The following is an 11,180-nucleotide window of genomic DNA, read 5'->3' on the forward strand; positions in this document are numbered from 1 at the left end:
GAGGAATGGACCGACTATGCTTCAAGTGCATACTCTGAACGTTTGTCATGTATTAGGTCTTGTCGAATGACGAGAATCTTAGAGTTTTAAGCACATGACGGTCTATTGATTAACGCTGTTAGTCTTGCATTGCATAATTCTTGGTATTAAGTTTGGCTAGCTTAATACTAGTGAATTATGTATATGAAAGCGCTAATGGGTTATCATAGATAATATACGAGTTTTGAGTAAAGCGAATCGCAGGTTTTGGGAACGTTAGAAACTATTTCTCGAGGCTATTCAGTTGTGTATCTTGGATTTTGTTTGAGTCGACCTGTTCTTTCATATCCTAACTTGAAGTTCTTGTTTGTTACCCCTTTTGAAAAGTAATTTGATGTTTCCACCATGTTTCTCTATTCATATGCATTCTTGTTTGATCTTAATTGCATATGCTTGTTTAAAATCCTTGTTGCATCTACTTCCTCTTCTTGAATTCTTCTTGATTTATGTATTCTTTGATATAGCTTTGAACTTGTCCTATTGCGCTGTGCATTTTAACCCCTGCTTCTGAGTCCATTTATAGAGAAATTGTTGAATAAGTTAATTTCTCTTATTTGACAGTGATCACAGCCAATGTCGAGATTTTATAAAATTGCTGTTATATACTTATCTATATATGAAACTGAGATTACTTATACAGTTTAACAACTATTTATTTCCAATACCTCGCTTGTGCTTTTACTGGTTTATGGGACTGCATTTACCTTAAATTACAATTTGGCCTTCTAGTAATTTTACTATAGTTCCAATGCACATCTTTATTTGATCATGTATTTGGATATTTTTCAAAATTTTGGAAAGGAAAGATTTTTCACTTTTATTCCGGTTGAGTTTCGTTTGATAAGCTTTACTTAACTTATTTTGAATTGAGTTTGATTTAGCATACTACATGGTTTATGCCATTGCTATTCTCTTGAAAATGTTGGACTCATGGCTTTTTCTTCTTACGAACGGACTAAACTCTCCCTTAAGCTTTCCATCTCCATGAATGTCATGTTTGACTTTGTTTTTAACTAATCTTTTACGTCTTGTGAACATTACCATTGATCTTGGTTTTTCTTCTCTGGTGAATCTCATTCTTATATGAGTCAGTTTGATTCGTTTCAAATTAGTGCATCGTTTATTCTCTCATTATCTCTACAAGATTTTTTAGTCAAAGATTTATCTTTGAAGGATTACTAATGATTGAGTTGTCTTTTCCTATGACTTTTGTATTCTTTTGAATCAATTGAAAGCTTGTTTGATATCTCATGCCTAGTGGATCTTGTTTTAACTATCTTGATTTATGATCCTTTCTTGTATGGCTTGACTCCTTTTCAAGTACATCCTAATCTTCTTGAATATTATTGTGAGATGGTGATTTCAAGTATATTTTTGGAGTCTTGTTTTGAACTTTTAAGGAAGTTTTGGATTCTCTTTGAAGAAATATTAAACGAAATTTATTTTCTGTCGTTTGATTGAGATTGGAACCATTGTTCAATTTTTGACAAAATTGTTTTGAAGTTGACATGCGCTATTTTAAATGAAGTTTTGAAAGCTTTCTTGTTTATTGGAAACCGGTTTGTTTGTAATGCACCACATGTTTCCTTACTAATTTATAAGCAAACTTTTATCTCGGATTTTCTCTTCCAAGTAGAGTTTAACTTTCTCCTTCGTTCTTGCTAAAACTTTTATACACGCTTGTCTGAATATGGACTTTGAGAATTTTTGAACAAGCATTTGATTTCTCTTCCGAGCTTCATGATGGATTTTGATTAAGTTGTGCACCTAATTATCCTTCTAACATATTTGAGGAAATATTTTAGCCTTGAGCCAAACCTATGTGCACCTTATTTTTTTAAGTTCTGCATGATCTGTTTCAACATAAAATTGTATTACAACAAAGCCACGTTATTGCTTTTGTTATTCTCTTGGAGAATGTTTGTTACTTAGCTTTTCTTCTGAATTGTGAAGTGATTCTTCTGCAAGTTTTCGATACCTTTGTGAACAATATATTCGGAAGTGTTTTCAATCATGCTCTTGAAGTTCTGTGAGTTTTGTCTCGGGTTTGAGAGATTCTTCTCTATAAACCTCATATTTCTTCGACTCAGCTTGAATTTGTTTCAAACTAATGTGCTGATCCTTCTCCTTGTTGATCCTATCGGATTTCTTTGATTCAAGGGTTATCTTTGAGGTTGTCAATTGAATTGTGTCTAGCAAACTTCGTTGCTTGAGTATCCTTGGTTATCTGGGATTGGATACATTCTCTCAAATCTATTATTGCTATCCTTGACATTTGACTCTCCTTTCTAAATCTTGTATACTTCTGAGTAGACTCGAGAATTGTTTTGATATCACGTGCAACTTGTAGGCGTAGTAACGCGATGCGTTAGTTCTTTAAGACGTGATATGTGTATATGGAGGATGAAGCGGTAGGTGTACAACGTTATGAGTTGTGGGTGTTTTGTTCCTTGCGAACGGGTTTACGATCGTTAGGCTTATGATCGGATATGGGGATTGTAAAGTGCTTGATGGAATTGGAAGGTTGAAGCTTTGAGGTTGAGATGAGATCAGTGTGCGGATGTTGAGCACGTCGTTGTACCCTCATCCTGTCTTATAACCTTCAATGCCTTGCCTTACTATCACATGTTTGACCCATGTCACCTTTTACATCGAGCCATCTTGTAATATTTTCTTTGCACTCACACTTCTACCTTTGCATCCTTATGCATATGACAATAAAAGTATTTGAAAACCGTATATATGTTTATATTTTGAGATATTTTTGCTTCTTTCTTAAATGTGTTCAAGGGTGAACCGTTATAAAATTTCTTTCGTTTTGTATCAATTTTCGAGGATGAAAACTTTTGTAAGATGGGTAGAATGTAAGACCCAGAATCTTTGAAAAGTCTTTTTATGATCAAGTCTCAAATCATATAGTTATTTATAGCCTTAATTTCAGAAATTATTTTATTAAAGATAATTAAGGCAAGTTTTGATTTATTGGATTTGAGATGAGTTATGATTATCGTCCAATTTTATAATTATTGAATTATTTCTATATTTGAATTATAAAGTTGATAGTTATGAAATAATAAGGAATTTTTATGATTTGGATTAGATAAGTAATATTTTAAATATTAATACTACTATTTTGGAAAATGAAGAAATTAAGTATATTAATTCTAATTATTTGATTTGAACATTTTATTGAAAATAGAATGTGAAATTAATGAGCAAATAGTATTTTATATTATTAGTGTTGGATTTAATTTGGATTTCAATTACTATATTGTCCCTACTTTTATTTGAAATTACAAAATTACCCCTAGACCTATTTTAACTCTAAACCCTAATCCCCTCTAACTCTAACAGCCACCAAAACCCTCCCCTAACCCAAGTAGCAGCCACAACCCCCTTATCCTAAACACACATACACGGCTCACTGAAGGAAAGGAAAAGAAAGAATGGGAACGAGAGGGAGAAGGTTGGTGCGCCGTTGGAGCCACTTCCATCGAGCCTAGCCATCACCATCGCCTTTGCACGCAAGGAAGGAGGAGCCTTTGCCATCGCCGTTCCGTCTCAAACCGAAGCCGCCATCGCGGCTAGGTGCCACTGCCGCGGACTCGCGTTGGCCGCGTTGCCGTGCCACCATCACGCCATGGATCTGCTCTGTTCGCGAGCTGAGCTAAGGAAGGAGAGACGAACACGACGGGGAGGAGTGGGAGAGCCGCGCCGACGCTGTTGGGTCTCACTGCCGCCGTCCCCGTGGTGGCTGGTGTCATCGCCGGAGAGGACCGCTGGAGTTGCTGTCTGCCTCTGCTAGGGTTCGTTGCCACCGGAGTTTCCCTGGCCGACAGATGTGACCGCCGCCCTCCTAGCTGCCGCTGTTGGAGTTGATGTTGCTCTGGCCTTGCCCTGGCTCCATCTTGAACCGAGAACCGCTACTGTTGTGTAAGCTTTACCCAGTTTTTGATTCCCTCTTGTTCCATCAATTCGTTTCTACCTAGAAGCATGTTGTTGACACTAGTTGTATTAAATAAAATGGTTATAGTGAGTTACATTGCCGCTGCCCTTATCGGAGGTAGTTGCTGGCTGCATTTAGAAATTTCTGTTGCAACTTGCGTTTGTTCTGGAGCTGTTTCATCGGTTGCTGGAACTACTAACGGAGCAGGCTGAGTCACGGCGATTCTGGCTGCCAAGGGCGGTTCTGTGGCTGTCGGAACCACCGTTGAGGCTTCTGTCCTTTGGTTCAGACGGTATTCTTTAGTTACAATATGTATCTCTGTATTGAAACCTTCCCCGTTCATATCCCGATATGTGTTTTAAGGCTTTCGCAATAATAATGTTTTCTAGGATTAAGTTATCGGAGCCACATGTTGCGCGTAAGGGCTTATATTTGCTGCTGCGAAAGTGAACAAAGATGTGATGCAAGCTGCCGGTAACCTTGGGTTGATAGAGGTTTCCGGTGGCGCGTTTGGGTTATGGTTTGCGTTTTGAGGTAGGGGCGCTTTCCAAAAACTATATTTTATGTATTGGAATTATTACATATGGATACTGATGTGAGATATTGTGTATTTGGTGATTGTTCCTGCCTTATGTATTATTTGATTGACTCGAATGATTATGGATGTTGGTTTGGCTGAATTGTTGTGCGACTTTGTGAAATGTAATGTGTTGAAGTTGATTCTTTAAAGATTTGTAATCTGAGTTTAATCCGCTGAGGATTGATTTGATTTGAGTTAATTGTTTTGATGATTTGAAAAGTCGAATGTACCTTTGAATTAAGCCTGGTTTACTTTAATTGACTTGGTTTTGGACAAATGATTTGTTACTGAGCTGTTTCTTTAAAGCTTTGAAAATGAGTTAAATCGGTTGATATTGATTTTATTTGAAATAGTTTCCTTGAGATATGCCACTGAGGCGACTGATGGATTTAGCGTGATTTTGAATTGAGTTTTGGGATTCTGGACTGTTGAAAATGATTGAGGAACGGTTTAGTTGGGACCCGAACCGGGTGGCAAAGTCCAAGTTTTAGGGGAGATGCTACCAAAATTTCTATAAAATCCGAGGTTTTATTTAAAATGTTATTTGGGAAATTTTGAGTTTAATGCCTTTCCTATTTACTTGGAGGATTGTGAATTTAGGCCTTCTTTTATTAACTTTACTTAGATCAATTATGAAAAGCGATGAAGCTATGCTTTGAAAGAATTACTGAAAAGAGAATCATGATTTCTCCTTATTTTCCCAAGAAGAATAGTATGTCTTTGGGTACAAGTCATTCGAAAGAGAATTTTGCCTTGCGGCTTTTTTAAAAGGTAAAACGGGTCTATGTTTCTATTAAACATAAAGATTGTCCATTGGAAGGATTTTCGTGATTTTAAAAGGAATTGGATTTCGATTGATAAGCCTCATTATTCGACGGTTTGAATGAGATTCAGAGTACCCTTTGAACTCTAGTTTAACACAACAAAAATGATTCTCTTAGCAGTTTGAAATGCTTCAGATTTAATTATGAAATTGAAGCCGGTTTTGTTTAAGTAAAAGAAATGGCTTTGAAAAGAGTAATTGATTACATGACTCGGATTGGCTGAGATCCTATTTTACTACTCAAATCAGGAAGCCAAGGTTTTTAATGAATTTAAAATAAATTTGGTGAAATGAGTAATGTTATTCTCCCCTAAAGACTTGGGACTCTGCCGAGGAACTTTTGTTATAAAATCCCATTGTTGTATGGGTGATTTTGAATACTTTGAAATAAATCTTTAACCTTCCATGGTTTTGGAAGTTTTGGAAAGAGAATGCCGAGAGTGGCTTGTTTTAAAAAGGGAACTCACTTTGAGTAAATTTGGCTTACGAGCCTGAGATGATTTGAGAAACGAGATTTCTAAAGCCAAGGCTAAAAAGAGTTGAAACTTGATTTCAAAGTGAAATGAATAGAGAAAATGATTTATGGCTTAAATGCCGATTTCATGAATTTGATGATTTTGAATGTGGAAGTGCTGTTTTGTTGTGAGCCGGAATGGCTGTGTATGATTATGAATATTGGCTGGTTCTGGATTGAACCGTGAGCCGGAATGGCTTGAATGATATGAATATTGGCAGGTTCTGGATTGAACCGTGAGCCGGATGGCTGAGATAGATGTTGATCCATGATTGAGAATGAAAGCATTTATGCTGAGACATTGATAAGTTGTGATGTTGCACTTCCACTATTGGAGATAAGAGTTTCCCTGGGAGGAAGCAGTGGCTAGCCACCACGTGTTGCAGGTGGAGACTCGAAGCTCTTTTGACCCTATGTCGTCAGGGTGGCCGGGCACTGTGAAATTCCCGGATGAGCTCACCCCCATAAATATTCACCAGTGAGGGTGATTTATATGGATCATAATTATGACCAAGTTTATATTGAGTATAACTCGAGTTGGGGAGACACGACAGAGGGACAGTCCAATGGTTAGCTACCAGGACTTGTCGGGTTGGCTCTATAACCGACAGATGATATCATCAGCCACTAGGGACAGGCATGCATCATATGCATCTATGTGACATTGTTTGGGTGTGCATATTGTACTTGATTTGCCTATGTGATTAACTGCTAATTGTTCTACTTGCAATAACTGTTTGTTTGTGTTTGCATCTTCCTACTTGTGTTTGCGTTTGGAACTCTGTTGGATTGTGGTGGATTGGTTGTGGTTGGATTGTTTGGGCCTAGGGCCGTGGTTGAATGAGATGGATCGATGGTTGGTTTCAGTTTTATGGTTCTGGTTTGGAATAAGATATGAAAGACTATTTTGGTTCAGTATAGATAAACCTTTTTGAAAGGCCTTGATGTTTTGAGAAGTGAACGGTTCCTCTTTCAGAAAAGATTTCCAACTTTATTTTTATTGAAAACCGTTGTTTTTGAAATGAGGCATAAGACGGTTATTAATCACTGGTGCGGTTATCTTCACGTATCCTATTACAGTAATTCCCAAAAACCCTCTACTGAGAACCCTTTCGAGGATGATGTTCTCACCCCCTACATTTTTCCCCTTTCAGGATTTGGGCGCAGAAGTCACGAAGAGTTTATTTAGTTGTGGTTGAAATGATCTGTATGCTTTAGATTATTATTTATTGTACCCTCGCCTTTATCTTGATATATTCTGTAAGAGGGATAGGGATTGTATTGGTTAATGTTTGTAATATTATTTATATATATGTATGTATATATATGGATGTACTCTTTATGAGTTTCTGTAAGTTGTATGGTATGTATGGATGTACATTGTATAGCAAAAGTATTCTTGGGAGCAGTATTGTGGTAAAAAGTTTTAAACAGGCTCATATTTTAGTAATAAATAGTATAAGTGTCGTCGTAATGTCCGATTTATCAGAGTCACGCAGCCGGAAGCGTGAGCTTTGGTAGTTAGGGTGTTACAGATACATCATACAACATACATTCATACATAGTTTTAGGATTTAGATGTAGTTTTTAGAGAGAGATGTTATCTCCTCTCTCTTAGGATTAGGATTAGGACTCCTTTTAAAGGACTTAGGAATATTTTCATCTTCTTCAATTACAGGTTCAATGTTCCTTTTATTTCTCTTTTCAATCTAATTTATGAAACTTGTCCATGTTAGAATTGATATCTTCATTTAATATAATTTGAGGTATTTCAAACCCATGATTGCTTTCTTCTATTTATTATATAAATAATTTAGATTTTCCCCTTTTGACTTTGGTTGATTAATTGGTAACTCTTGAGTTGTCAAACTCATCGTGATTGATAATTGTTATCTTTGCTGATTAATTTAGATTCCTATAACTCTAGTCTTTCCTTGAAGAGTTGACTAGGACTTTAGGTGCTAAATTAATTTGTCCACTTAACTGACCTTCATAGTTAGAGATTGACTTAGCGGTAGCAGAAATATAATTCTCATCACCATTGATAAGGATAACTAGGATAGGACTTCCAGTTTTCATACTTTGCCAAGAAATTTCTTAGTTATTAATTTATTAATTCCTGCAATCTATTTCTCTTGTTCAAAACCTTTTTAAACCCCCAAAACACTATTTTCTATAACCAATAGTAAAACATACTTCCCTACAATTCCTTGAGAAGACGACCCGAGGTTTGAATACTTCGGTTTATAAATTTTATTGGGTTTGTTACTTGTGACAACCAAAACTTTTGTAAGAAAGGAATTCTTGTCGGTCTTGAAGCTATACTTACAACGGGGAATTTATTTGTGAAAATTCTAGATCGCGCGAGAATTTCGTTCTTCAACATCTTAAAAATAAATCAAGCACGGATCAAAGAAGAAACAATAATACTTTTATTAATTCATAGGACTCAGCAGGGCTCCTCGCCTCAACCTAGGAGGTTTAGAAACTCATACTGATGTGAAATACAAACTAAAACTCGAATATGGTGTGTAAAGTATGCGTGATATCCCAATGATTATGTAAAATAACTCTTAAATACTAAACTAATGACTAATAAGGCAAAATAGTATGTTTAGTGGTAAAATCCACTTCTGGGGCCCACTTGGTGAGTGTTTGTGCTGAGATTTGAAGAGATCCACGTGCTATGAGGTCTCTAGGGCGTGAAACGCTTGCTAAGGGGTCCTCTTTAGGTGTTTGGATGCTGGTCTCTACTTTTTGGGCGCTGGATGCTAGGAAGGGGGCAGGAGGCTGGCGTTGGACGCCAGTTTTGGACCATCTAATCTGAAGCAAATTATGAACTATTATACATTTCTAGAAAGCTCTGGAAGTCAGCTTTCCATAACCGTTAAGAATGCTCTATTTGGATTTCTGTAGCTCTAGAAAATCTCTTTCGAGTTCAAGGAGGTTAAATCCAAATAGCATCTGCAGTGCTTTCTCTGTCCCTGAATCAGACTTTTGCTCCAGCTCCTCAATTTCAGCCAGAAAATACCTGAAATTGTACAAAAACACAAAAACTCATTGTAGAATCCAAAAATGTGAATTTAACACTAAAACCTATAAAAACTAAATAAAACATGTTAAAAACTATATGAAAATGATGCCAAAAAGCGTATAAAATATCCGCTCATCAGCGGGCACATTGATATTTTTCTTTGCACTAATGTGTGCAGAGTCCGTTACGTATTTTTGCACCAATATTTTTCTATTATCATATCTTAATTTTTGAAACAATGTTTCTCTCTACTGTTGTAGGATGCTTGAATGAAAACACTACATACAAAAAATTTAAATCACTGCTGGCTCGCTCGAAAGGGATATTGGTTGAAGCTGAGCTAGGAAGGTTGTCTGGGACGGAAGATGATTTGACTGTGGAAGAATATGAAGCAAAGCTAACAGATGTTAAGATGGTTATTATCTTTTTCTATGCTATCAACTGAAATTTTCTTTTGTGCTTGAAATTGCTAAATTTTTTAACGTTGTTCTCATCAATTTCAGGCAGAAAAATTCATCGATGAGACCGGCATAGATGCTTTGGCAGTGTGTATTAGAAATGTGCATGGAAAATACCCTGCAAGTGGTCCAAATCTTAAATTTCATTTATTGAAGGTAGTAATAATTTTCTAATCATATTTTTTATGAAAAGTTATTATATACTATCATTTTCTTAAACGAAAAAAAGGATATAAAACTTTGAAGACTATCCCTGAACAGAAATTCATGTTTTTCATCAATTCTAAAGCTAACGTTCTAAATTTGTTTAGGAACTGCATGCATTGAGCTGGAAGAACAGAGTATTCGTTGTGCTTCATGGAGCATCCGACTTATTCGAAGAACTTGTTAAGGTACTGTTATAATTGCGATTTGCTATGATTCTCAGTGTTTTACCATTTTATGATTTTGACCATCAAATTAAACTTTAGCATGCTTTGTGCATTGAGCATATGTTACAAAATTGGCATACATTACAATATTTGGAAGTTATCTTAATCATGCAACACATTATCCTTATTTTATCAATTTATAGTGCCAATCCCTTCTTTAATTCTTGACAAGAATTCATAAACCTTGGTGTTAGAAAGTTTAATGTTAATACTGAAGTAAGGAAGGCTTACATGGATTCCCTCGTTATTCCAAAGAAAGATCTAGTTCATGCTATGGCTTTTGCAAAGGAATCCATGAAAGCTGTGGTTGCAAAAAAGATGCATCTCTTTGGTTCAGCAAGAAAGGCATGATTTCAGATTTTTGCATGTTTGCAAGTTGAAATAGAGATCTTCAGATGAGGACTATGATTGAATTTTATAGTTCCAGTGCTGTTCCACTACCACCACCATCACTACCGCCATCACTCTCAATCTCTTCGGATGAGGACTATGATGATGATGAGGATGAAGATGACACTGAAGACTATAGCTGATAGTTTTAGTATGGTTGAACCATGTACTAAGAATTATAGTTGATGTATCAATACACGTTGTTTATGTTTTGAATTACATTGACTTGCATATTTATAGTAGTTTTCTTTTAATTTGATAATACGATAAATTTGTTTATTTTTTGAAATATTATAAATATTCGAATACAAATTAGATAAAAAATTTTATTTATTAAATTTATATTTATTTTGTACGAAAACAGGTTTATTTTGTGATGGAAAAATCTAAAAAAATTCTATTTTATCTTACTGATGGATTTATAGATGGATTTTTTGTCTGTATTCAGAGTTTAGAATAGTTTTCTAAGGTTCCAATTACCAACGGAAAATCTGTTGGTAATTACCGATGGAAAATCTGTCGGTAAATCTGTCTCTAATTATCGACGAAAAATTCGTCGAAAAATCTATCTCTAATTACCGACAGAAAATCCATCGGAATATTTGTCTCCAATTATCGACGAAAAATCCGTCGAAAAGTTTGACATTCCAGGAAAATGGAGGGGAGAATTTACCGAGGAAAAATCTGTCGGTAACTAGTAAAAATCTATCGGTAAATTACCGACAGAAAAAAATCTGCCGGTAAATAATTTCCGACGAGACTTTTACAGAGGGACAAAATCCTTCGATAATTTTGTCGGTAACCAAAAATCCGTCTGTAATAAAGACCAAATCTATCTGTAAATTTATCTGTATTAAGCAATTTTCTAGTTGTGTTAGTTGCCATTACTATTACTGTTAAAATTTGTTTTACCGGCAATTTATTTGACCACAAAGAATTCTAAAATTGTAATGTTATTCACTTTT

General features: G+C 35.7%; 1 protein-coding gene across 1 annotated transcript; it reads left to right on the forward strand.

The window, feature by feature from the left end:
- The first annotated feature begins 9,174 nt into the window (after window positions 1-9,174).
- On the forward strand, window positions 9,175-10,176 carry LOC130949750 (uncharacterized). The gene is made up of 4 exons (XM_057878390.1): window positions 9,175-9,351; window positions 9,440-9,550; window positions 9,706-9,790; window positions 10,001-10,176. Exons 1-4 carry the CDS (start codon window positions 9,175-9,177, stop codon window positions 10,174-10,176), a joined length of 549 nt encoding a protein of 182 aa, XP_057734373.1.
- Window positions 10,177-11,180: the final 1,004 nt, after the last annotated feature.

This window comes from Arachis stenosperma, chromosome 9, assembly GCF_014773155.1.
Source record: "Arachis stenosperma cultivar V10309 chromosome 9, arast.V10309.gnm1.PFL2, whole genome shotgun sequence".
In the NCBI taxonomy this organism is placed as follows: Eukaryota; Viridiplantae; Streptophyta; class Magnoliopsida; order Fabales; family Fabaceae; genus Arachis; species Arachis stenosperma.

Excerpts from the sequence above, each read along its gene's own strand:
- LOC130949750 (XM_057878390.1), top strand. The coding sequence starts at position 9,175 with ATGTTTCTCTCTACTGTTGTAGGATGCTTGAATGAAAACACTACATAC. Across the intron at positions 9,352-9,439 it reads AGCTAACAGATGTTAAGATG|GCAGAAAAATTCATCGATGA; the intron begins GTTATTATCTTT and ends CATCAATTTCAG. Across the intron at positions 9,551-9,705 it reads TTAAATTTCATTTATTGAAG|GAACTGCATGCATTGAGCTG; the intron begins GTAGTAATAATT and ends AAATTTGTTTAG.